This window comes from Misgurnus anguillicaudatus, chromosome 5 (assembly GCF_027580225.2).
Source record: "Misgurnus anguillicaudatus chromosome 5, ASM2758022v2, whole genome shotgun sequence".
Taxonomy (NCBI): Eukaryota; Metazoa; Chordata; class Actinopteri; order Cypriniformes; family Cobitidae; genus Misgurnus; species Misgurnus anguillicaudatus.
Window position 1 is genome coordinate 23,832,637 of NC_073341.2, and position 27,344 is coordinate 23,859,980.

At 39.6% G+C, this 27,344-nt stretch overlaps 1 protein-coding gene across 2 annotated transcripts in view; it reads right to left on the reverse strand.

The window, feature by feature from the left end:
• ccser1 (coiled-coil serine-rich protein 1) overlaps positions 1–27,344 on the reverse strand; it is a 108,214-nt gene that overhangs the window by 15,303 nt on the left and 65,567 nt on the right. The window contains exon 10 of one of the 2 annotated variants that reach the window (XM_055167907.2): positions 21,440–21,475. The exons of the other annotated variant lie outside the window; for it this stretch is intronic. Within the exon in view, the coding sequence (XP_055023882.2) occupies positions 21,473–21,475 (3 nt within the window). The 3' untranslated portion in view covers positions 21,440–21,472. The remainder of the gene's footprint in view (positions 1–21,439; positions 21,476–27,344) is intronic. 2 annotated transcript variants of the gene reach the window in all.

The window sequence follows — 27,344 nt, forward strand, 5'->3', positions numbered from 1 at the left end:
GTTCCCACACCTTAGTTAACTTCAAATTCAAGGACCCTTCAAGCATTTTCCAGGTCCAATACCCTCAAATTCAAGGACTAAATGTGGGGACACATTTCAAGTGAGAGCAAGGATACATCGTGTTACCTTTTAAGATACATTGTTACAGTTCCCTTTCGAGAGAACTCGCGCTGTGTCACTGCGGTGACACTTTGGGGACGCCTCCAGCGGTTAGTGCGTCTGAATGTGTATATCAAATTTCACCAATGGTGAGGCTTAACGACAAAGACAGGGTGACGCGGCAGCCGAAAGTACATCGCAATCTGAAAAATTGCGGCGTTACAGGGACGCAGGAAGTATGGCAAGGGATACGCAGCATCTGGTTCCCTTTTCAGGGAATAACAGTTACATACGTAACCCGAGACGTTTTCATGCCTCAAACACAACTATGCAACTATGATTCATTTTGGTATGAATCAACATTTACATACAGAAGATATATGCATTTAAAGTGAACAGTTTAGCACGTGTGCTTATAAGTCTAGAATTTGTATGATATTATCCTACACTACACAGAGAATAATATTGCCTCTTAATGAATAGAGTATATGCAAAGAGAATACAAAAATCTTGTAAATCTCTGATCTATGGCCATTATTTTTAAACTGTCAGTGTGCCAGCTCAACATATCCCATGCTTTAATTCATATACTGATTTGTACTTTGTGAAATAGGACTTATCCATCCTTATATGGTATAAAATGAGTTTTAGCAAATTTAGGGCAAATTAAAATAATGAATACAGAGGAAAGGGCAGACAAAAAGAGAAGAAAAGAAGAGAGGAGAGACTTGACTCGACTAAAGGTTGGCAGCAAAGTAAAGAATAGAGAGCGCTCTGTCCTTCATGGCATCTTTTAAGCAGGGCTGTCAAATGTGGACCACATACAGCAGGCACCTGAGAGCCATGGAACAATACCATCAACAATCCTTGCGAAAGATTCTGAGGATCAGTTGGGAGGACAGACGCACCAACATCAGCGTCCTGGAGGAAGCAAACATGACCAGCATCACCACCACAATAATGCAGTACCAATTACGATGGACAGGCCATGTCATTCGCATGCCCAATACACGTCTTCCTAAACAAATTTTGTACTCTCAGCTAAAGGAAGGTAGTCGAGCAACAGGGGGGCCGAAGAAACGTTTTAAGGACAACATCAAGGCCATTCTGAAGAAATTCAACATTACATCGAGCAACTGGGAAAACATTGCACTAGATAGAAGCACCTGGAAAAATTCCTTGCAGGATGGTGCAGCACATCATGAAATAGAACTTCGTCGTGCCGCAGAGACAAAGCGACAGCTTCGCAAGGAGAAAGAAGAAAAGGCTCAACCACCATCAAAACTCACTACCTACCCCTGCCCACACTGCACCAAAGTATGCAGATCCCGCATTGGCCTTTATAGCCATCTGAAGAACCACAAGTAGACCCAAAAGAGAGGACAGTCATACTCGATTCGAGTGACCGCCGATGATGATATCAAATTTCACCAATGGTGAGGCTTAACGACAAAGACAGGGTGACGCGGCAGCCGAAAGTTTTAAACTGTCAGTGTGCCAGCTCAACATATCCCATGCTTTAATTCATATACTGATTTGTACTTTGTGAAATAGGACTTATCCAAAATAGCCTGCCTCAAATCTCCTGACTGGATTACCGCATCCAGAGGGATCACCATTTGCGGTCAGAAACATAAAACAATGAACTTTGGAACTTGGAATGTGCGCACACTGATGGATAGTGCAAGCAGTGATAGACCAGAGAGAAGAACCGCAATCATTGCTAGAGAACTGAGAAGATGCCAAATTGACCTAGTTGCCCTTTCCGAAACCCGACTGGCAGATGAAGGACAACTGAAAGAAGAGAAGGGTGGCTACACTTTCTTCTGGAAAGGAAAAGCTGTTGACGAGCCCAGGATCCATGGTGTTGGAATTGCCATTAGGAATCAGCTCATCAACCACCTCCTTGAACTCCCTGTGGGGATCAGTGAGCGTCTCATGACCATCCGTCTGGTGCTTGACAACAACCAGATAGCAACAGTTGTGAGTGCCTATGCCCCTACTTTAGACTCTGAAGAGGATGTAAAAGAGGCCTTCTACTCCTGCTTAGACAAGACACTGTCGAGAATCCCCAAGGAAGATAAGATTATACTACTTGGAGACTTCAATGCCAGGGTTGGCAGGGATCAACACCTCTGGAAGGACACTATAGGAAAGGAAGGCATCGGGAACATCAATTCTAATGGAGTTATGCTTCTCAGCATGTGTGCGAAGCATAGTCTTATCATCACTAATACTCTCTTTCGCCAGAAAAACAAACTTAAGGCCTCTTGGAGACACCCCCGCTCCAAACAGTGGCATCTCATTGACTATGTCATTGTACGAATCAGGGACCGCCGTGACGTTAATATCACAAGGGCCATGGTCAACACTGATAACTGCTGGACAGACCATCGCCTTATCCGCTCTAAAATGTTAATTAGACTTAAGAGGAAGAGGAGAATGCAAAAAAAGCAGATCCGACCACGACTGAACCTTGACAGCCTTGATGAAACCGCCACCCAGCAGCAACTTCAGGCCTCTCTTGGGGAAAGCCTTCAACAGAAATACCCTGATGACATGGATGGGCACTGGAGTCTGCTAAAATCTACCATCCTTGCCACTTGCAAAACCATTCTTGGGTACAAGTCCAGAAAACACCAGGACTGGTTTGATGAGAATGACACAGAGATCAAACAACTCATCTCCAAGAAAAGGAAAGCCTTCTGTGCCTGGCAAAATAATGTTACTTGCAAGGCCAAAAGGTTGACTCACTCCAGAGCCAAGGCAGATGTCCAGAGTCGGATAAGGGAGCTAAAAAACTCTTGGTGGACTGAAAGAGCTATCGAAATCCAGAGAATGGCAGACTCTGGTGACACCAGAGGTTTTTTCAGTGCTACCAAGGCCATCTATGGTCCAAGCTGCCATGGCCTAAACCCCCTGCGTACAAAGGAAGGTCAGAAGTTACTGAAGGACAACGAGTCCATTAACGCCCGATGGAAGGAGCATTTCCAAGAACTCCTAAACGGGGTCAGCTCAACTGAAGTTGACATTATCAAACACATCCCCCAAAGACCTATTAGAGAAGACATGGGGGACCCTCCAACTATAACAGAGATTCAAAATGCCATCAGGAGCCTTAAGAACAACAAGGCTGCTGGTCCAGATGGTATCCCAGCTGAGATCTTAAAGGAGGGTGGACTAGAACTCTTGTATCACATTCATGCCCTACTACTCAAAGTCTGGGAAAAAGAAGAACTTCCCTCAGAGCTCAGGAATGCTCTAATAGTGACTATATTCAAGAAGGGTGACAAGGCTGAATGCAGAAATTACAGGGGTATCTCACTCCTGTCAACGACAGGTAAAGTCCTTGCTCGTGTTCTTGCAAACCGACTACTACCACTGTCAGAGGAAATACTCCCAGAATCACAATCTGGCTTCCGTCCATCCAGAGGTACAGCAGACATGATTTTCACAGCGCGGCAACTACAGGAAAAATGCCGTGAACAAAGGCAGCCCCTGTACATGGCCTTTATAGACCTGACAAAGGCTTTTGATATGGTAGACCGCCACGCTCTGTGGAGTATACTATCAAGGTATGGTTGTCATGACAAGTACATCAGAATACTGAGACTCCTACATGATGGCATGTCAGTCACAGTACTCAGCAATGGTGGCTCTGAGTCTGAGCCCTTCACAGTGGAAACAGTAGTTAAACAGGGATGTGTTATTGCACCCACCCTGTTTGCCATCTTTATTGCCGCCATACTCCACCTCATGGGTGAGGAGCTGCCACAGGGGATTCCAATCGTGTATAGAACTGACGGCAGACTCTTTAACCTTAATAGGTTCAAGGCCAAGAGTAAAATCATACACACCACCGTTACAGAGCTTCAGTACGCGGATGATAACGTCATTGCTGCACACTCCGCAGAAGACCTTCAGGGCATTCTGAATGCTTTTGCCAAGGCGTACAGAGCCCTGGGCCTAAAACTAAACATCAAGAAGACCCAGGTCCTATATCAACCTCCACCCAACCAGTCAGCAACCCAGCCAACCATAAAAGTGAATAACACCACACTTGAAAACGTGGACCACTTCCCTTACCTTGGCAGCTTTCTTTCCACTAAAGCTGACATAGACTCTGAGGTTAACCACCGGCTGAGTTGTGCCAGCGGAGCCTATGCCAGGCTCAGAAAAAGAGTTTTCGAAGACAGAGACCTATCTGTCCAAACAAAACTCCTGGTCTACAGAGCTGTTGTCCTCCCCACCCTGCTGTATGGAGCAGAGTCGTGGACCACATACAGCAGGCACCTGAGAGCCATGGAACAATACCATCAACAATCCTTGCGAAAGATTCTGAGGATCAGTTGGGAGGACAGACGCACCAACATCAGCGTCCTGGAGGAAGCAAACATGACCAGCATCACCACCACAATAATGCAGTACCAATTACGATGGACAGGCCATGTCATTCGCATGCCCAATACACGTCTTCCTAAACAAATTTTGTACTCTCAGCTAAAGGAAGGTAGTCGAGCAACAGGGGGGCCGAAGAAACGTTTTAAGGACAACATCAAGGCCATTCTGAAGAAATTCAACATTACATCGAGCAACTGGGAAAACATTGCACTAGATAGAAGCACCTGGAAAAATTCCTTGCAGGATGGTGCAGCACATCATGAAATAGAACTTCGTCGTGCCGCAGAGACAAAGCGACAGCTTCGCAAGGAGAAAGAAGAAAAGGCTCAACCACCATCAAAACTCACTACCTACCCCTGCCCACACTGCACCAAAGTATGCAGATCCCGCATTGGCCTTTATAGCCATCTGAAGAACCACAAGTAGACCCAAAAGAGAGGACAGTCATACTCGATTCGAGTGACCGCCGATGATGATATCAAATTTCACCAATGGTGAGGCTTAACGACAAAGACAGGGTGACGCGGCAGCCGAAAGTACATCGCAATCTGAAAAATTGCGGCGTTACAGGGACGCAGGAAGTATGGCAAGGGATACGCAGCATCTGGTTCCCTTTTCAGGGAATAACAGTTACATACGTAACCCGAGACGTTTTCATGCCTCAAACACAACTATGCAACTATGATTCATTTTGGTATGAATCAACATTTACATACAGAAGATATATGCATTTAAAGTGAACAGTTTAGCACGTGTGCTTATAAGTCTAGAATTTGTATGATATTATCCTACACTACACAGAGAATAATATTGCCTCTTAATGAATAGAGTATATGCAAAGAGAATACAAAAATCTTGTAAATCTCTGATCTATGGCCATTATTTTTAAACTGTCAGTGTGCCAGCTCAACATATCCCATGCTTTAATTCATATACTGATTTGTACTTTGTGAAATAGGACTTATCCATCCTTATATGGTATAAAATGAGTTTTAGCAAATTTAGGGCAAATTAAAATAATGAATACAGAGGAAAGGGCAGACAAAAAGAGAAGAAAAGAAGAGAGGAGAGACTTGACTCGACTAAAGGTTGGCAGCAAAGTAAAGAATAGAGAGCGCTCTGTCCTTCATGGCATCTTTTAAGCAGGGCTGTCAAATGTCACTTGTTGTCATGTGAGTGAAGTGAACATTTGGCCCTGTGGACTTCTGTCTCATGTCTTACTCACCTCGAGGGCTCTACAGTCAGGGCCCTGCCGACGGCTCCTCATACAAACGTCACTCTAGTTCAACACACGGCCCTTATTAATTACCTCTATTGTTCCTACTGACACATAGAGAGGGTCCGGAGAGAAACGAAAAGGAGGACAGAAGAACTGGAGAAGAAGAGAGAGAAGCTGGACAGTGGTCCTTGACCTTTCCTGACACTACTGGTTGAGCCACATTACATGCACCCTCGTATTGTGTTTATAATACTATTTATAAAATACTGCAGCTCATGTAAACAAAATCCTGTAATTATGTTAATGAGATTGAGCTCTTAAAAGTTAACACATCTCAGATATGCAGTGCACTATGATTTTATTTGATGTACCACAGCCAATGATGTTGTATCATTGCGGTTGGAATAATCAGACATAACATAGTGTTTACTCTTTTAAAATCAGCCCACAAATGGCTAATGTATATTGGTCTCGGCATTTTGAGCTGGGAAACAAAAAAGTACATTAAGACTAAGTAATATGACATGCATACCCATAAAGTGGGGAAACCCAGGAAAATAGAGATGTGATCCACATTTAGTTGTTCTCTTACAGAGCTATTAGATAATCAACCAGCATGAAAGATTTAAACCATAATTCTACACTTCATTTATTTTATTCAGTTTTTTCTACAGGACAGGCAGATGAGAACGAGAAAATGTAACTTAAGCTGATGGAAAATTAAACATTACTTAAGAAAATGAGTCAAATGAGCTGAGTTTAGTAATCCAACAGACCTTATCTATTGGGGGTTAAGGGGCCTGAGAAAAACAAGACCAAGTAATTTCAAAAATGTCTCTAATAGAGTTTAAGAAGAGATCTCAACAATGTCACAAACTGAGCTCAGATTTATCAAGTCAAAAGTAAAAATTATTGAAATAAGATCAATTTACCTGCATTTGCACAATTGAAAATAAAGGTGCTTAAACATTCTTCAGAGCGATGACATTTTTGGTTCCACAAAGAACCTTTAAAAGGTGCCATATAAAAACTGTATTTACCTAGGCATAGACGAATAATAAAAGCTTTGTACATCGTAATGGCATATTGTAACCCTCAAACGTTTTTTTTTTGTTTCCACATTTTTATGTAAACCTTGTGCAGGCAAAAGACTGCTGGCAAACAGGCCAATCTCAACAAAACACCGACTGTGACGTCACAGTCGATATGTACGCCCTAACATTCAATTACACATTAAATTAATTACAAAGGTCTGACTGCTAAGTTAGCGCTACATGCTAATTAATGCTATATATTCTAACATTAAGGCTAAAGTTCTACTATTGACTTTACAGTTACGTTTTGCAGGTCCAAACAATTAGTTGTTCCTCAAAATCTGTATTTTCATCTGATACATGCTCAAACATGTAAGGTCTGTTTACTAATGTGAGCTACTGGCATGAGCCGCAGAGCAGAGCCAATCAGAGAAGAGCTCAACATTATTATTCATAAAATAGGGCAAAATAGACCATTTCATTCAAAGGACAAGTAAATGGGCATGTAAAAAATGATTTTATACTAATAATTTTTGCACTTTTTTAAAATGTACATACCTTCTTTGTAAATATCAAAGAACAATTTAACACTTTAATTCAATGCATTCTTTGGCACCCTTAAAACATAGGTTCTAAAAAACCCTTTTTTAAAAATGAAGCATCCAGTGATCTATATGAATGACTGTTTAGGCATGATTTCACAATTGTGAACCCACAGCACCACCATTTTGGTATGCCAAAATATTATATTAAATTCATAGGACGTTATCAGACATGATAAAACAGTATTTTACCATTCAATTTTTTTATCATATTATATCCTCCTACACAGTTTTAGAAGATACATCTGAGATCAGCATAAAATCTCCAGAGCAATGAAAGAGTAACCTCTAAGCCATATATTTGGGCTTGTTCTTGAAGTCAAACCTGTCTAAAAGATTAAATAAGAGATTCTAACTTTAGGATTTTATGTCCAATATTATGCAATTTAAAAATTAATACATTATTCATTATTAAGATGTTTACACAAAAACAAGCTGAACAACTTTTAAACGCTAAAACGCAGGGTTATTTTCAAACCAGCGTTGGGTCAATAAGATACGAACCTAACCCCTTGGGTTGTTTCAACCCAAAATGCTGGGTTGTTTTAACCTATTGTTGAGTCAAATATAAAATTTTCTGGGTTAATTAAACCTAACGGCTGGGTTCGTCCCTTTTTAACCCAAGGCTTGGTTAAAATAACCCAGCATTTAGGGGTGCACCTATAAATGCTGAAGACACTAATAATAAGTGGCCGATAACTATTCTGAATCACACAGCCGAAAATATTCACAGCTATTTCATGTACTACGGATTTTGATCAGTAAGTCCTTATCGATCAAATCACTAAAACACTGTTAGACTGAGTTGTTGCATTTGAAAAAGCAACACTTGTCAAACGTAATCATTATACATATTCTTTATTAACATATAAATACATGAAAAGAATCGAAGAGCAGCAATATAAATATATCATTAAACCATTTCCTAAACCTGCGTGTCATAGCTGTGTGTGTGGTTCTTCGACTGTAGCGCATATTGAGTTTCTGCACGAGAGCGCCCTCTGGCTTTTGGATGTAACTGCATTTCACCGTAATTCATTGAGAAGCATAGCAAGCATAATCGGCCGATATATCGGTGCACCCCACCAGCATTTTTTTAGAGTCAAGTTTTTACTCTTTCTGCAAATCAGACATTTCTTATTACTAAATGGGTAAATAAGCTAACCAGTAATAGGTTTTCCTCACGCTAAACTACGACACACAAAAAAATGTTCGCTGCAAACTGTATGATTTAACATTATTAAATGATTATGCTTTATGGCCTTAAATTTCTACAGAGGAACAACTGTAGAAGATTAAAAGAGATGCTGTACACTTTGGTTGCTATGTGGTAACTCAATGTCCGGTCAATGTTGTTAAAACCTTATAGGACAATAAACCAGTTGTTGCCCCGTGTACCACAGTGCTGCTCAGTATAGAATCCAGAAACAAATCACCTCACACTTTCACAGGAAAATAAACGGCAGACAAGACACGATAGACTGCTTCTTATCTTAACAGTTTTGTCATATTTATAGAAAACGAGTCTTTTGTTTTTAATTTGGAGTCCATATCAAGAGTTAATTGGATGTCTAAATCAAGTTTTCATTTTTAGTGATTCTTATAATTGAATCGATTTCAAATTACTAAATAATTCTTAATGCTATTTTATTCTGCAACAGAGGGCACGTCAGCATATCGAAATTTCATATAAAGGTTCAGCCAAAACCCGTATTAAACAAAACGGTTACATATCATGTACCATTGCTTTTTTGATTTATTAATTGCCTGGTGACTCACAAGACTGCGTTTGACTTCAGTGCTCTTAATATTAAAATGTATGAGTGGCTTGCCTCATTGCAAAACACACCACATAAAAATAAAGACAATTTATTCTTATCAGATTTTCCTGCTTTGCATATTAATTTTTCACGTTTGTCGGCAAAACATATCGACTGCGCACCTCGGGGCAGTTCTGCATTTGCAGATTGCAAAGAAATTGTTCATTAATATTTATGCTTTAGCTCTTTTCATTAATGCTGCGGTAAATTGTTATATGAGATGCACAGGGTTGTGGCCCTCACAACAATCTGAGAGATGAAGCATTCACATCCTGTAGCACAAGGACCCCCAATGCTTATCTGCTGGGGTCCCTGTACATTTAGCAAGGAGCAGGAAAGACCCCGGCTCACGCAGAAGTGGCCCTTGTGGCATATAAGTGAATCACACTTCACCCTGAGACTCTGATAGTAGATCTGGGAGAGGGAGCCGAGCGCTTGCATTGCACCTGCCCTACTTTGCTATGACTAATGTACCCGAGGTGTCCTGAATCTGTCCACTGGTTAGGCGGAAGGGGGGAGAGGTGCACATTCGGTCCCTTGGCTGGCCGTGGCTGCAGAATAGTGATGGATATGCAGTCTCATTCCCTGGGCACAGAGCCAGGCCAAGCCTGGACACATGCTAGCACACATACATGCAGGTAACAGTCAGCAAGATGAGGCATCAATTAGCAATGCGGAGTATGACCACGCAAAGGGATGCGCATATAACTATAAAATGACACTGCACAGACGCCCTTCAAAACAAAAGCTTTTTTCTGTAATGGAAATTCATAAAGTTGATTAAATAACATGCATTAACGGAGAAATGATTGTCTTTATTTTTCTCTCTTTCACAGATAACCGCAGCACTTCTATACGGTGAAATCGTTTCTATGCATTAAGCAGCAGAGGAATTCTGGGGTAAACATCATCATCAACTTCTCTCAGCAGGTCTACTTCAACAAACAGTGCTCTGCAGTGATATATCGTCCTAATGATGTGCTTGAGGACACTGAGTAAAATACTGAAGTAATAAAACCTCACACATGTTCATTTGCCTTCTTCGTGCGACAGTAATGTGAACTTAATAAGCAAAGCCATCACGACCTTAAGATTGTTTTTTTACTTAAAACATCATTAGAGGAATATCTAGCAACTCGGAAGAAAAGAGACCCTGAACGACCGGGGAACGAGACTGCGGAAACGCATAGCGTATACGTTACAATGAGTGTTGAAAAATGACTTCTTGCGTAAGGTGATTAAACATGCTCTAGGATGGTACAAATCTAATCTATTTGTTTTCTGGTAAACCAACACATTGGCTAATCTATGAGGAACATGTGGTTAAATTACGCTCGTGAATCTAATATTGTGCACACATATTGATTCGTTTCTTATTACGCATCAAACATGACTGGTCAGAGATGAAGTTTTTGTTTAATGCGATTTAAGCCCAAAATATTTCAATTGCTTTTTCAATGATATTACATTCAACAACTTTATTGGATACAATATAATGCGTGCTTGTAGAAAAGCTCTAATTTCAGATATAAACAAATATGATGAAGCTTTGGATAGGATTTTTCCTATATGTGACTAGACTGAACAAAACAAAACATTTATAAGCCAATTTAATTTCCAATCAATACAATTTTTGGCCAAGTTGCTCTTTTTTCAACATCCCTGTTTACATTTAGAAGTCATTAAAATGAGTTAACATTGACTGTACAATTTGTTGTTGTTTTATGTTTTCCAAATTAAACATTCACGCATACATCAGGTACATATGACATCGCTCTGTATTCTCCTAATTTAATCTAGCTGGCTACATACATTTGTTTATGGATAAAATAATTGAGTTAAATTTGTGTTACATTTCCAACTAATTTTGTTAATTAAAGGTACAGTGTGTAATTTTTAAAAATGATCTCTTGACACAAATGCAAAATATTATACAAAACTATATGATCAGGGGTTTATAAAGACCTTTCATAATGAACCGTTAAGTTTTTATTACCCTAGAATGAGATGTTTTTATCTACATACCTCGAGGGTGCCCTTACATGGAAGTCTTCATTTTGTGCTGCCATGTTTCTACAGAAGCCCTTAACGGACCCATTTTTTTACTAAGTTAGCTCCGACGATAACATGTTTCTCCCGTGGCAGCTAAGATAGCTTCGTTCAGCGTTACATTTCAAAAGCAAGGGGTGAGCAGTGGACTGAGCCGTTGGTTGCAATGCATAACCTCACCACTAGATGCCGCAAAAAATGTACACACTGCCCTGTTTAAATTGTAATTTAGATAAAAAAATCAAAAGCTCAGATGCAAAATCTACATAACAGCACCTTCACCCAAAAAAAAATTATAATGATATTAACAAATTTAGTTTTTGGGAAGTATTATATGTTTATTAAATACTTTCACTTCAAATCTGCTTAACTCCAGGATCACTTAGAAATACCAGTTTGTTGACAGAATAGTATAGCGCTTTTCCATTGCAAAGTACCCCACGGTTTGGTTTGGGCCAGCTTATTTTTGTGAGCTTTTCCACTGGGTGCAGTACGTAGTACCTGATACTTTTTTTAGTACCATCTCGGTTGGGATTCCAAGCGACCCGAGCTGATATCAAAACGTGACACAAAAACACTGTAGATCACTGATTGATCTGAGAGAATCATCACTACCAGCGTCATCACTATAATGTAAAAGATTAGCTTTACCTTCATGCTAGCTTGCGGTGTTTCGAGCAAACATGCTGTCATCCTTTTAGCAATTAAAAACATCCACAGGTTGAGAATCGGGGACACCATAACAGTTTTTTCCAGACTTGCAGTTTGTGGCGGAACATTCGCGACGAGCACGTCAGTATTATATGTGTATATGTAACTTAAACAAGGCTCAGCGAAGCCTTCTTATTTCCAAGAAAACTTGTCAGACGCACTTAGATGGTTTTATATCTTAAGTCTTCAAATATCTATGATTTATATTAAGTTGAAATTAAAAAATGAATAAAATGTTTCAAAATTATCAAAGCACTAAGCGCTAAGGCTGAAACCTGAATTTCTGCTCAAAACACCTTTAAATGCATTACAGTTTCCAGTATAAATTCACATATATTCCAAGCTCAACTCGCAGACAACTAGGCCACGCAAAAAAAGCCGGAAAAAGCTCAAGGTGCTACGCACAGCTGTGAATTTTTATCTCTAGTACAAAGTGCTCTGAGGGCTACAGGCTTCTACCGAAAAAGCACACTGGAATGCCTTAGACAGGTCAGTTAATGCAGATTTCTCTCAGAAAGATACAACTCGGCCACAGTCGGCTTTGAGTCCTGGCCTGCCCCAGTCTCTCTCATATCTCTCATGCATACGAGAGCTTTTCTCTGCTCTCATCTCAATGCAGTCAGAGGGATAAAAAAGCTCTAATTGATTTCTAAATCCAGCCTATTCTCAGAGATGAACAAACCTAAAATCTCCATTTTGATGAATGTGCTGATTGCAATGGTTTTCAATTATGATTATAAAAAAAACTATCATCAAAATATCGTCAGTTAATCGTCACATAAGTACCACACAACAACTTTGTTCCACATTTCTGATTTGAACTAATGGATTCTTAATATCCTGAACTATAAATAGCAGTCACTATAGGGGGAAAAAAACAGTTTTCTTACTTTGTTGCAACATTTTTCAAGTTATAGAGCACGTAAGAAGACAACAAAACGTGTTTCTGAGGTAAACAGGTAGGTGCAGCATCTACATGGCCTGCTTTAACTGGACTTAGTGTGCTAGCCAGCCAAACCCTCCCTGACCCCCTTTGAGAAAAACAACAAATCTGAGCCATCATAGAAAAGCCTAACAATACCCAAGCCTGTTTAAAATAAAGCCCATTTAAATCCATGCTAAAGCAGTACAAAGCCACATCTTGGCACAAGAACAAATATTTCATAATGTGATTTCAAAATCCACCTTTATGGATCATACACCACAAATCGGTCAAGTTTGGATAGACTTTGACAAAAGAAGAAAAACATCAAATAAATAACTAAACTGAACTGAGAGAAAACTGTGTGGCGATATCAGCAGTATTTCATACATGACTGGCCTCATAAGATACTGGCAAGCTTTAACAGCAGTATGGAGCGAGCAGCAGGTCATGTTCTATATATGGCAGGACTGGATTGCAGTTGGAGGCGGGAGCCGAGCACAGCCTCCATAATCCTTCAAACCAAACATGTAAATGTACAGTTCCTTAACCTGACCTTCCCAAACTAATCAAAATGCATATGGGACACAGACGTGTTACGATACAGATGGACTGCGCCTCTCTCTCCGTGTGTACAATCTAAACTGTGAGAGGATCATGGCCGGGCTTGACCAGACTGGAGCAGATGAGTCTGAGATATCACAGCATGGTTAAGCTACAGATGGCTGTGTGAGGTTTTAACAGGATCCATATGGAGACAGGTAACCAGTACCAACATGCTACATCTCTAGGAAACAATACACACGGGTAAGATTTAAAGGACTGCAAGAGATGGAGCGGCTGGTGTAAGGGCTTGTCTTCTTCAGAGAGAGTTAATATGGTTTAGGATGTTAGATGTACAAGGAGTAACAACAACAGCAGCAGCAGCAGCAAATGGCTGTGTGATTTAGACCATAACCGCACTAATAAATAAATGTGGCACACATGGGACTTACAAAGTGATCTTGGCAATTTAAAACTAATGATAAAACAGCACACAAAATGCTGAATTCATGAATAATCAGCAGTAAAGTTTTGCATAAGGATTGCATGAGGACAGAGACTAATAACTCCATGAGCTATAACTCTTTTGTTCCAGAAGAGTATGCATGCATATAGTTGGACGAGGCATTATCAGTGAGAAATTATGCAAGTTAAACTCATTTTTCAGCAGTCTGCCCTTCACCCAAACAAGCGAGATTTCATATGCACTAGGGGTGTGGCAAATATTTCACTTATATTTTCACTAAAATTGAAACTGACCAGCATTCAAATCAAGTCTATTAAAAAAGGCAGTGGCATGAGGTTAGTGCACACTTCATTTTTTCTATGAACCCAAAGCCACTCTGAATGGATGTACAGTAAATACACAAAGGACACAAGTCCAACGCAAATATAACACAACTAAGATAATATCATAACACAATGCACAAAGGTGAGGGAAAAAGTTAATTCTTAGATGCATCGCGATGTGGACGTCGACGATTCCGAATTTATTCGCAAATTGATTTTTAAAACAGGGTTCCCACACCTTAGTTAACTTCAAATTCAAGGATCTTTCAAGGACTTTCCAGATCCAGTACCCTCAAGTTCAAAGACTAAATGTGAGGACACATTTCAAGTGAGAGCAAGTTACAGTTCCATTTCAAGGGAACCCGCGCTGCGTCACTGCGGTGACACTTTGGGGACGCCTCCAGGGGTAAGTGCGTCTGAATGTGTATATCAAATTCAACCAATAGTGAGGCTTAACAACAAAGGGTGACGCGGGAGCCAGGAAGTGTATCGCTATTTGAAATATTGCCAAAGATGGCGTTACATGGACGCCGGAAATATGGCAAGGGAGATGCAGCGTCTCGTTCCCTTCTCAGGGAACAACAGTTACATACGTAACCTGAGACATTTTCATGCGTCAAACACAACTATGCAAAAAAGCATTTTGGTATGAATCGACATTCGCATACAGATGATATAAGCATTTAAAGCGAACAGTTTAGAATGTGTCCTTAAAAAGTCTAGAATTTTATATTATTATTCTACACTACACAGGGAATAAAATTGAATTTTTTTCAGAAAACTTCTTGCATAAAATAGATTCAAGCACTTTCAACGACCTGTATCTATGTATGTATATTTTCAACAACTTCCCAGGGCCTTGAATTTTTCCCCCCAGATTCACAAACTTTCAAGGATTTCAAGGACCTCTGTGAACCCTATTAAAAGTTCATTTACAAAATAATAATATGACCCTATTCGAACCAAAAGGCGGAAGCACAAGGAGAGTTTAGAAAGTGCAAATGAGCAGTAGAGAGAAAAAAACAGCCCAGTTTGACTAATTTTAAACTGCAAGGTAAAACAAAATACTTTTTAGGATGGTCTTCCTCTGCCTTTTCTCTGTTCAGTGAGCGTCACGGAGAAAAAGTACCGTTAATTCACCGTACCGCATCTGACTTAAATAATAAAACTATTATTATTTTATTAAACTAATAATAAAATACTTTATATAAATGAGTGCAAATCCCAAAAACCTGTCACAGACCATAAACATACTTCTGTAAAATATGCACATAGTTTGTTATCTAGACGGAGGTGCTGGGTGCGCTGCATTAGACAAAACGGCATACAGTAATACTGCCAAAACCACTGCTCCTTAACGTAGATGTATAATGATGATGATAAGACGATGTGGCAGTCTGTGGAAGTTACTGCCAGCTAATATGTAGAATTAATGAGTCGCATTTAATTTTTTTTACTTGTTTTAATGTCTGACAACAGAAACAGAACATATATGTAAATGAGAATGGCTTTATTAAGCACTTTGTTGCAAATAAAATACAGTATGTGACATGTCAGAGACTAGTAGCAATAGTGCCAACACTAGTCTGACTTCGAGCACAAATGCGACGTAGTGATGTCACAAATATGCTAATTAGCATGTTGAGAATTGATTCTGAATCGAATTAGAGGGTCCAAATGATTGCCTCCCCTAGGACCCTGCTGTGTATGTAGACACTACGACAAAAATTCAGATAAAAAAGCTTATTCCACATTGACCATTTGAATGAATTGTTACGGATTCCAATTAAAACAACCCACATGAAATCAATTACTTCTCAGCCTATCTTTTGAATGATTATATAGGGGCTTCAATTTTCTCTATAGACGTTTTAGCAGTAACAACATAAATAAACAGCTTTCGTGGAACAAACGTGACTTCCGATAAACTCAATAACAACAGAGTCCTTTAAGAGTCATTTATTTCTGATAACAAGCAAAATAAACAACAAGTAGATTACCTTAGTTCAAATCACAGCTAAAGCGTATCAAAAACTACACTGACTGAACTAAAATATGTATTATATAGTATACAATGTTAACTACAGATCTGCTGCCAAACCTCCCTTCACATAGCGGTGATTCATGATCGCCGTCTCCCTTCATCTTTAGGAAACCAAAACATTTTCAACATGGTAATTGCACCAAACGAATTCAAATTTACTACAACTGCAGCACAGACAATTGACATTTCAGCTAAAGGTTATTAAAAGCAACATTCCCTGAAAAGACGCCGTGTCCTCAGTGGTGCAAAATAGAAACTATCTGTCACAACGATATTCATTTTATTTCATCCAAAATTGAGTTGAAAACATGCAGTTGTTAGTGAAAAGGTACAGGTTTGAAAAGATACTGTGTATAGGTCAGACGTTGGGGCACACAGACTCATTCAATATTATTTTTTTAATATGTCGAAATATGGAATAATAAAGCCATCGAAAGGTTTTTAAGTTCTTTAGAAGCATAAAGCCAGTCAAGTGTGTCTAAACTTTGGGTAGTACGAGTTCATTTGTGAGAGAGATGTAAAATGAGAAAATTATCAATGGGGTCATAACAACTTAATGAGATAGCTAGTCCAATAAAGGAAAAAGAGAAGGTGTTAGTATTAGAATATACAGAGCCTGCATCAAAGTTGAACAATAGTGGTACTTAACAAATGCACTTTGTTGGAAACAGGCAGAGACTGTAAGCCAAGAATCTAATTTTGAAAACGGCATAATATTCAGGGTTCCCACACCTTAGTTAACTTCAAATTCAAGGACCTTTCAAAGACTTTCCAGGTCCAATACTGTCAAATTCAAGGACTAAATGTGAGGACACACTTCAAGTGAGAGCAAGGTTACATCGTTTTACCTTTTAAGATACATTGTTACATTTCCCTTTCGAGGGAACTCGTGCTGCGTCACTGCAGTGACACTTCCAGGGGTAAGTACAGTACATCCGAATGTGTATATCAAATTCAACCAATGGTGAGGCTTAACGACAAAGACAGGGTGACGCGGAAGCCAGGAAGTATATCACTATCTGAAAAATTGCCAAAGACGGCGTTACAGAGATGCAGGAAGTATGGCAAGGGAGACGCAGCGTTTTGTTCCCTTCTCAGGGAACAACAGTTATGGCGCTTTTCCATTGCATAGTACCCCACGGTTTGGTTTAGTTTGGGTCGGGTCAGCTTACTTTTGGGAGCTTTTCCATTAGGTGCAGTACGTAGTACCCGATACTTTTTATTGTACCACCTCGGTTGGGGTTCCAAGCGACCCGAGATGATACCAAACGTGACGCGAAAACACAGTAGATCACTGATTGGTCTGAAAGAAACGTCACTAACAGCGTCATTCTGTTAGCTTTAGCTTTAGTGCTAGCTTGCGCTGTCTCGATCAAACATGTTGTGATCTGTGCTCTGCTATAAGTTCCCAAACTCCCTTTTATCGATGAAAAACATCCACATGTTGAGAATCAGCGACACCATAACAGTTTTTTCCAGACTTGCAGTTTGTGGCGGAACATTTGCGACGAGCACGTCAGCATTATATGCTTAAATGCAACTTCAGTGAGGCTCAGCGGAGCGCCGTCGGCTGACGCCTCGGGTGTTTGAACAGAACAGTGTATCAGTGAGTGATACAGAGGTAGTGATAAACGCGATGTGCAAACATCTATTTGTGGTGACCAATTTTAATTTTGTAGCGGACTGAGAAATAAATAAACGTATGGGAATATACAACGACGCTCTCCTTTCACTTGTATGATGTCACAGCTGTAGGCAGCGCAAATATAACGACACGCCTATAATCCCTCCCACTGCGATGTGATACTAAACTCAATGGAAAAGCTAACCACGCCAAAGTGAGGTGAGCTGACCCGACCCAAACTAAACTAAACCGTGGGGTACTATGCAATGGAAAAGCGCCATTACATACATAACCCGACTCCGAGACGTTTTCATGTGTCAAACACAACTATGCAAAAAAGCATTTTGGTATGAATCAACATCCGCATACAGAACATATAACCATTTAAAACAAAGTTTAGCATGTGTGCTTAAAAGGCTAGAAATTTGAATATATATATTAAATTGCAAGTCATATTAGCCACACACAGTATATAATATTTGATCTGACTAGATAAACAGGCCTTCATCCTGTCCAAACTCTTTTAAATATTCATTTAAATGCATTACTGTGAGTCACTTTCCCCCTGTAAGTCAGCTATTATCTCAATGCCACAGTCATATTTGTCATGCTATCGCTTGGCTTGACAAACCCTGTCAGTCATCTTTAGTAGAGAAAATCTGTGGAACTCCGCACAACATTACACCCTGACTGCGAGATGATTGCTCATCTTCTTCCTTCTTTTAGAACACTACACAAACCCAATATTTAACACCAAATGCCAAGTTTCTGATATCATAAACGTAATTCCATTACATGTGCCCTTGAGCTTTGACAGTGGGAGTATCGTAAAAGTCTGAAGATCGTAAAATACTTTAAGCAGCACTAATTTTTGTGGTTTGGCGTTTTACCTGTGGAGGAGAGGTACAGGTCGTGGATCAATAGAGGCCAAATCTTGGCATCTTTCCATAAAAGACTGCCAGCTAGCAGGACTCATGGGCAACTTCCTGAATTTATGGAACAGTTGTCCCTGCATGGCTCTAATGCGGTGTTGTTGGGTCCCCATTTTTTGTTTGAAGGGGCAGCCCGGGCTCACTTTTGATGGCCTTGGTGATAAGACATAATTAAAGGAGGAAACCATTTTAAAAACGCAATTGTTCATTGTAGGAATGATATAATGCTCCAGCTTTTGTTCATGAAAGTCAACATAGGTTCAAATCCTGACAAATACAGTTTCTGAACTGGACAGCAGGTAAGATATATTGATATTGGTATGACCAAATTGAGATATGTGAATCTATGAAGAGCTCACATGCAAAACCCTCTATGTGCGTCTGCCATGTTTTCTTGAAAATGAGCATTTTTATCAGGCTCTAACGTCAATGTAATGTCACTTTAATGGCAATAAAAAGGTTATTGGTCAGTAATTAAAATGCTTTATTTTCACATATGTCACTTAAGTTATTTTGTGTGTAATTAACAAATTTACAAATGCAGTGACTGTCTTACACCGCAAACTCTCTAAGTACATGCAGAAATCTGCAAATGTCTCCAGTCACTCATCACTGTCCTTTCTGAATGTAGGTAAAAAGTTGATCAATATACTAACAGATTTGATAAACCTCCTTTAAATGGGTAAAAAACTCTTGTACCTAGACGTATGCGCAGCGTCGTTAATACAATTATTTCTTCCGTAAACTTACTGTGCGTTCACATCAGACGCGGAAGAGGCGGCAAAAACTCGCTATTCGCGCGTAGTTGGACGCTTGAACATTTTGAGTATACTTGCTTCATTTGCACATGAAAGTCACGCATGACATTCTACACTGTCAAAAATAAAGGTACGAGGCTGTCACTGGGGCAGTACCCTTTGGAAAAGGTCCTAATATGTACCATTTAGGTACAAATATGTACCTTTAAAGGTACATTTTGGCGGTTCAAAGTACTAATATGCCCTCTTTGGGTACAAAGGTGTAGCTTTTTGAAAGGGTACTGTCCCAGTGACAACTGTTGTACCTTTATTTCTGAGAGTGTAGTCATTTGAGATATTCACGGGGAAATTTGCGTCATGGGAGGGGCTTCTGCGACTGCCAGCCAGGCGACTCTAGCTTCCTGTAATCATGTCACTACTAGAGCAAGGTCCTGATTGGTTAACACAGCATGAATATCCACTAAATTCAGATTTTTCAACTTGCACGTTTTCCGCTCAATTTGCACGTACCGCGCCGAAGGATACCTATTCTTGTCTTTGCTTTTACTTAACATGTAAATCACTTGCGCTTGCTGCCTTTTCCATGTCTGGTGTGAACACACAGTACTTTTCTATAAAAAAATAAATAAAAAAATGGTGTGATGCGGAATGGCCCTGAAGCTGGGATTAAGCGGTATTAAACAAAGTATTTGATTAATTTATTATTCATGCTGACAGCATTCAGTCAACATCATTATCTAATGATAATTATCAGACCATTTAGCGGCTTTTGCATCTAAGCTTTCATGTTTCTGCAAATGTGTAAGGCACATTTTATCCTACAAAAACAACGCAAACTGCATTTAAAATCCACTTGGCTTAAAAATCTGAGAAGGCACATGAATTGCCATTTTCTTTACAATCCTAAAAAACAGCACTAATTCAGTTTCTATCCAGTGACGCTTTATACGTCCCCAAAACATTAACTGACGAAAGATTTCTGATGCACAACACAAAGCGAGATACACCATTAGCTCAATAATTCTATTACAGTAAGGCTACTCAGACTATGGCTAAAAGCTAAAACCACGCACTCCAAATGAAAAACAAAAAAAGCAAATCTATGGCTAAAAGCTAAAACCACACATTACAAAAATGCTAAGCTATAAAGCAAAACACCTTTTCTGACTTCTTCCTGCACCTTCCTACTACATGCTGCATATAAACCAGAAATAAATATAGGTGTGATTTGCAGCTTATTGACATATTTTCAGTAAGAGCGTTGGTGGCTCGCTTCATAAATATGTATATGCAAGTCTTCCTCGATTTCACCCTTATCCCCCACAAATCTGAGATGTAAATGACTGTCTGGCGTCCCCTTCTCTGGATATTCACATCTCCCACTTTTCTATCCGTCATGTTTTACTGCAGTCCTCGATGTCAGGTTACCAGTGCACCTTCCCATTAGAATTTTTTCACAATGTTGTGGCAAAAGGAACCTTATGGAAACTTACCAAAAACCCTGGCAAGCACTTGCCATCTCACTCGAACAGCTTTCAATCAAAAATGTTTGTGCACAATGTCGTACCTGCAACATGAGCCCTATGGGAAGCGTTACGAAATTCCCGGCAAATCAGTTGTGAATTTGCATGTGTGGATTTGAATAAAGCGAGCAATCAACACGTCCCCAACAGAGACGATTAGGACAGCGCTGATAAGATTAGCACGCAACAATCAACGTAATTTCATATACAGCTCCACAGCAATTAAGACATTTGTGTGTGATTATTTGTTGATGCAATTTAAAAGCTCTGCGGTTTCCCATAATTAGCCAAGGTGAGGATTGGTGAGAAAAAGCAGCCTTGCTTTGATTAGAGACAGAGCTGCTGTACTCAGAGAGAGAGATACCCTACCTGCACTGTGCTGTCTGCGCAGGCTGCTTCTGTTTACTGCACCCATGGGAAGAAAAGGGGAGAGGGGAGAACAAAACAAAACAGAGACAGATGAACATGGTGCGTATAAATGACAAAAAGGAAAACCAGTGAAGTGGAGAGAAAATCAAAAAAGGTCTACATGGTAACAAAAACAATGGCTTGTGGCAGTTTGAAGATGACGATGCGTAAGTGCATATGTTTGTATAAACGGAAAATGAAAACATTTGGATAAAAAGTAGACGTAGGAGAGGAAGGCTGCATTGGATTTAATTCCATCCACAATACATTTCATTTAAACACTGAACAAAATGTCAGGTGCAACAGGTCAACGAAAATAGGTTTAAGCAATTTTCAACAACCGCACACTATTTAAATGATAAGCTATCTGCTAAACTTAAAAGGTATTGAGTTTTAGAATTTAATTATGATAAATACAAAAATTGCAAAGCGTTTTGAAAAAAAGGCCCCGACTGCACTGTGTGTTAAACAAAGCCAAATACAATTTACCAATTTTCACAGACCTAATTACATGCAACAGGGAGGAAATTATATTTAAATATATATGACAAAGTGAAGAGAGAATAAAATTAATAATTGCTATTTGCTCATCCTGTTATCTAGATTGTTTTACAGGATTCATAAAACAGTGATGAGCAAAGCAAGAGTTTAAGAACATGTTTGGAAAATGTGTGTTTGAAAAGAAACAGGCTTTGAGTCTGACAGGGTGATGGAAAGGCTTGAGAGTAAGACAGGAGATGCTAGAGGAGGCTGTGGGTGGGTGACTGTGTCACATTGTGGTGTGGATAGAAAAAGCTCAAGAAAATATTACTGCCAAGAATAACAGGGGAACTCGAAACAACTGCCGAAATGGTAATTTTGCCCAAGCGTTAAAAGAAGAAAAATTCATCTCAGCGGTGAGGCTGGTCCATATATCATTACTTGTCCAGTGGTTAAAGCAAAAAAATATTTTTTTTACTGACATTTTTTCTTGGCCAAACCCCATTCATATAAATCCCCATTAAATAGAAGACAATGCTGCATAGTCTACATTGTTTAAAGCTCACATAACACACACTGTTTCTGCATTTCTGATGTTAATCTGGAGTACCTATAGAGTAGTATTACATCCTTTATATCACTGAAGAGTCTTTAGTTAAATCAGATTTATAATAGAAAGATTAGCTTTACAGATTCTTTACGATAACGTACGAAAAAATAAAGAAGGAGGAGTTACTACCGCGGGAGGAGCAAGTACAAGTCATGCAACACTATACAACACTGTTTAACTTATGATTCACTACATGTTTCATTTATATAATATGCACGCGTCTATTTCCAACATAAGACAAAAGTCTTACTTACCGCATGCAAATCATGACCCGGTTGGGACTTTTCAATGAAATCCAACGCATCAAACACACACGCAAAGCTCCGCTTCTACCCCGGATAATAAACTATATCCATTGTTTCCATAAGGCTGGCTTTCTTCTCCTTACATCCAAAAACCCACTTCTTCTTTCGTGCCATTGTTGAGTTTTGAAATTAATCAAAGCTGTCGCGTGATGTGATGTTTGTAAGTTCTAGCGTCTCCCGCTGATTGACGGGTGGGCGGGGTTTTCCGGGGTAAGTGCCCATATAAAGAAGGGATACGTATAGAAACCCCTGAAACTTCAGCTGGACCAGTAATAAAAAAAAACTTTCCGAAACTTGTACGAACCCTGGCGAAGTGCATTCGGCACAGAAATACTCTGTAACACACACAACTGCTTTTTTGACACTTTCCCTACGTTTAGCATGAGGAAACAACTCTATAACTGTGTTAATAAGTCAGAATGCATAAAAAATACAGTTAAACCACCCCTTTAAGACATAAACACTTATTTACTGTGACACTTTGACGTAGATGTATTTGTCAGTTTAAGCGCGTACATAAGATATAAACATGAACTCATTTAAGTATTAACGTGCGCTATTGGTGTGTATGGCTGTGTTTTCTTTCAAACGTGAAGCGAATCTTTTCAAAAGTCGCAAAAAGGAAAAACAAAAAACAAAAACAAAAATAATGCGAATCAGGTACGTTTACATCAAGTATTTAATTTCTAGCAGTGCAGCTTTTACTTTGCAAACTAAATGCTGTGCAAAGAAGAAGAAATGCAGCATTTTTATTCAGACATTAACAGCAAGGGCATTAAGGGCCTGTTTACAAGAGAACGCTAGAGGGTGATAATGTAAAAATATTTTATCGGATGTGCCTTTGGGGGCTTAAAAACGCAAAAAAGTGAAACCACCCTCCAGAGTGGAAATCTTTCAAACAATTTACCGTTCTCGTCTAAAGAGTAAAAACGCAAAAGTCTGCTCACGGTGGCTCTCGTTGCGTACGTGTTTACATCACACGCATGCGCCAGTTCAGGAAAATAACAACAAACATGTCAGATTATTTCCATACGACGGACCTTCAAGTTGCCATAGCAGCTCTGATAAATATACAAAAGTCTTTCCAGCAGTTGTACGAAATATTCACAGCTGGTATTACTGATCAGAGAAGGCACATTAATTACATCAGTCAAACTGTTGATGCGCCAATTCGTCGGAGGCAAACCAGACGGCTTTGGACGAGACCTGGGAGAACCAGGAAGAAGGTTGTACGCAGGCACATGAACTTGGTATTGTTGTGTGTCAGTGCTTCACATTGCCACCTAGCCGCCTGGAGTGCATACTACATCGAATATCACACAATTTTGCGTCACCACATGCACGCAGATTTCCCCCTCAAAACGCTCGTATAAATGCGGAATAAAAAGTGATAACACAACGCCACTTTTGTGTTGTCTAATCAGATCGTTTCCATGTAAACGTAGCCTAAGATGATGTTGATTCCCATATATGGTAAAGAAAACTTCAGCCAAAACAGCTAGATGATCATTCCTGTGGTTTTATGTTCACCAAGTAGGAATTTATTAAACCACCTTAAGCGAGCGTATAAACTCTTTTGCAAATTAAGGGATTTTTATTCGAAATTTGGTGTTTTCATCACTTATTTCTTATGCAATACTTCAAAATGCTAATAAAATTATGGTAATGGAGACATTGCTTATGAAGCGCGTCAAATTTTCAAGTTCAAGATGGCAGTCCAGTCCAACCCAGTAAATCTAATCATCAAAAGAATGGCCCATCTATATTATATTTTTCGGTACACTGTTACTATTAATGATATATTAATAAATGCTTCGATTAACGGAAAAGTGAAAATAGCGCAATAAAATTTGGGGTGGCACCCGAGAGAGGCCAGTCAGATGTCACCTTGGACACCAGTAAGAAGTGCCAATCAGAAGTGATTGTGTGGTTAAGAGCAGTGCCGGGCAGTAGCTTCACTACAAGTAGCGAAGCTAGTAGTTTAACTACATTTTTCAGTAGCTTGGTGGTAGCTTAGCTGCTTTCTAAATCAAATAGCTTTTCAGTAGCTAAGCTCTTTTTTTGACCAAGTAGTGAGGTAGCTTCCACACAGCTACAATTTTCCAAACATTTCTGAAGTCGTCCTGAATTTGAGAATAAGCGTGTCATTTTGAATCGACACAGGACGTCGTTTGTCCCGTATGTTCGAGTTGTGCAGCCTTCCTTCATTCATACATACAAAACATTACCACTTGGATTTTGTGAAGACTCGTGCTACCTCTGATTGGGTTATGTCATCAAGCCAAGCTAATATAAAAACATGTAATAAATATTACAATTTAAACTATTGATAGAATGTGCTTTGGCGGGCACCTCACAGACTCTGTGCAGGCTACCTACTGCCCGCGGGCACCACGTTGGAGACCCCTGTGTTAAGATATGTCAGGGCCAGGGGTTTCTTAAATTAAGGCAGCTCAAACATGCATTTTATTTTGGGAGTAGGATAAGTCCAGCAAACAGCCCCAAAATGTGAAGTACTTAGGCCTATGGTATGCTTGTATAGCCTATAATTACCAAAATGCTAAATGGAAACTAAATAAGTAATTACATAATAAAACTGGTTAAAAGTAGCTTGGATGTAGCAAGCTACTATTGATGTAGCTTAGCTGGCTACATTTCCCAGGGGGTAGCTTCAGTGTAGTATAGCTTCATTTAATGTGAAGTAACTGGTAGCTTAGCTCACTACATTTTCCAAGTAGCTTGCCCAGCACTGGTTAAGAGTCAGCTGTTTTGGTGGAATGAATGAAAAAATTTTGAATTAATAGCTGAGCCGGCAAAACAACAACAACAAGCTACATGTTTCTTTTCCCCTCATTTATTTTCCATTTGACGGAAATCCATCGTAGTGATGAAAATCTTTAAGCCCTGCTCATTCTACTGCATGAAACCTGGATGAAGACAGACTGAACCCTGCTACTGCAGTAAATTGATATATACACACGGTAAAAAAGGTGGTTTGACTTAAAAATATTATTTGACAACAATTTTTTTGAGTAAACCCAACATTTTAAGGAAAGCAACTTTTTCAACAAATCTTTTTTTACAGTGTACATTGATTTCTGGAGATACAGTCTATGTGGGTGTGATGAAACCCATCCTGAACTTATGCAGAGTACGATTGAGCTTACAACTGATGCAACAGATCCTCAAATCAGGACACAACTGAGAGGCTGTGAAACGGCTGTCATATTTATCATTGCTGTGGGCCGCGTGTGCAACTGGGATCTTATAAATATTCTAAAAGGGAGTTGCGCAAAAATCTAAATTTTCTTCTTGGGCAGGCGGTGCTGATGTGACTTTTCTTCCTGACGTTACACAAATCGCAAGCATGGTCAAAGAGCGACTTCAATAAAAACAAATGTGCATTTCTGATCCCCATTATCACTGAATGTCACAGTTTATATAATTATTTATGAACTTTTTTTATTGTGGTGCAAAAGTTCCTGCTTCGCACGGCCATCTGTCCACAGTGAGGTATTGCTTCGGCATTCTATTATAGGGGCCCTGAAGGGGCGAATAGGCTGGACCAGCCCTCACCTTCTGTTAATGGTGGAGAACACCCTGCGGGCAGTCTCCAGTCGGCACTGTCCACAGGAACTCAGACCTTCTGTCAGGACAGAAGATCACAGATTTTACCTTGACAAAGTTATCATGGTCATGTTTATACAGGCTAGTGGAACGAAAGAAAAAGTATTTTAAGAGGCACCTTAAATAGGGAGAAAGGACAAAAAGGTGGCCTCCATTTCTCAGTGGACAAGAAGGTAATGACAAAGTATTTGAGAATGAATGATTTGTATACAGTAGGCGAACCACCTGAGATTGGCGTCGCCATATTGCTTGCCAAGAATTGTGGCTAATTATACAGCATATTTATTCATGGGAACCAGTGGTGGGCACTGAATGTTTTTCATCTTGTCTTCCTAACTAGGTTCTAATGCCTCTTGTCGTCAGTAATAAAATTATTCAGTGCTGCAATTTTCCTCCATAATTGTAGTCTCTCAAAGCCAGACTTTTAGCTATCGACGTACTAAGGCTGACTAAGTCTGCATGTTCTAGTTTATTCTCTGTGGAAGGTCATTTATAGCAGAGCGTTCTGTTCTGCAGAAAACACAGAAGAAATTAGAAGAAAGCGTGCGTCGACTTCACAGTCTAATGTTTCCACCATCTATATGTAACGCATACTTCGAAGACACTTCAAGAGTTCAGATGCTAAAGCTGCTAAACACCACCTCCGCCAACAATAAGATAATGACTGTAACCGAATGCTCTCAACACGTACTACACGTTCGTTTACTTTCGCGTATAATCTGCTTAATCCCGCCCTCAGGTCATTCAGAAACACTCATTTTTAAGCATAATCCATTAAGAGTCTGATAAAAATGCAAATTAACAAGAAATCATGCCAGATGCACTTTGTGGGTTTTGCGACTGA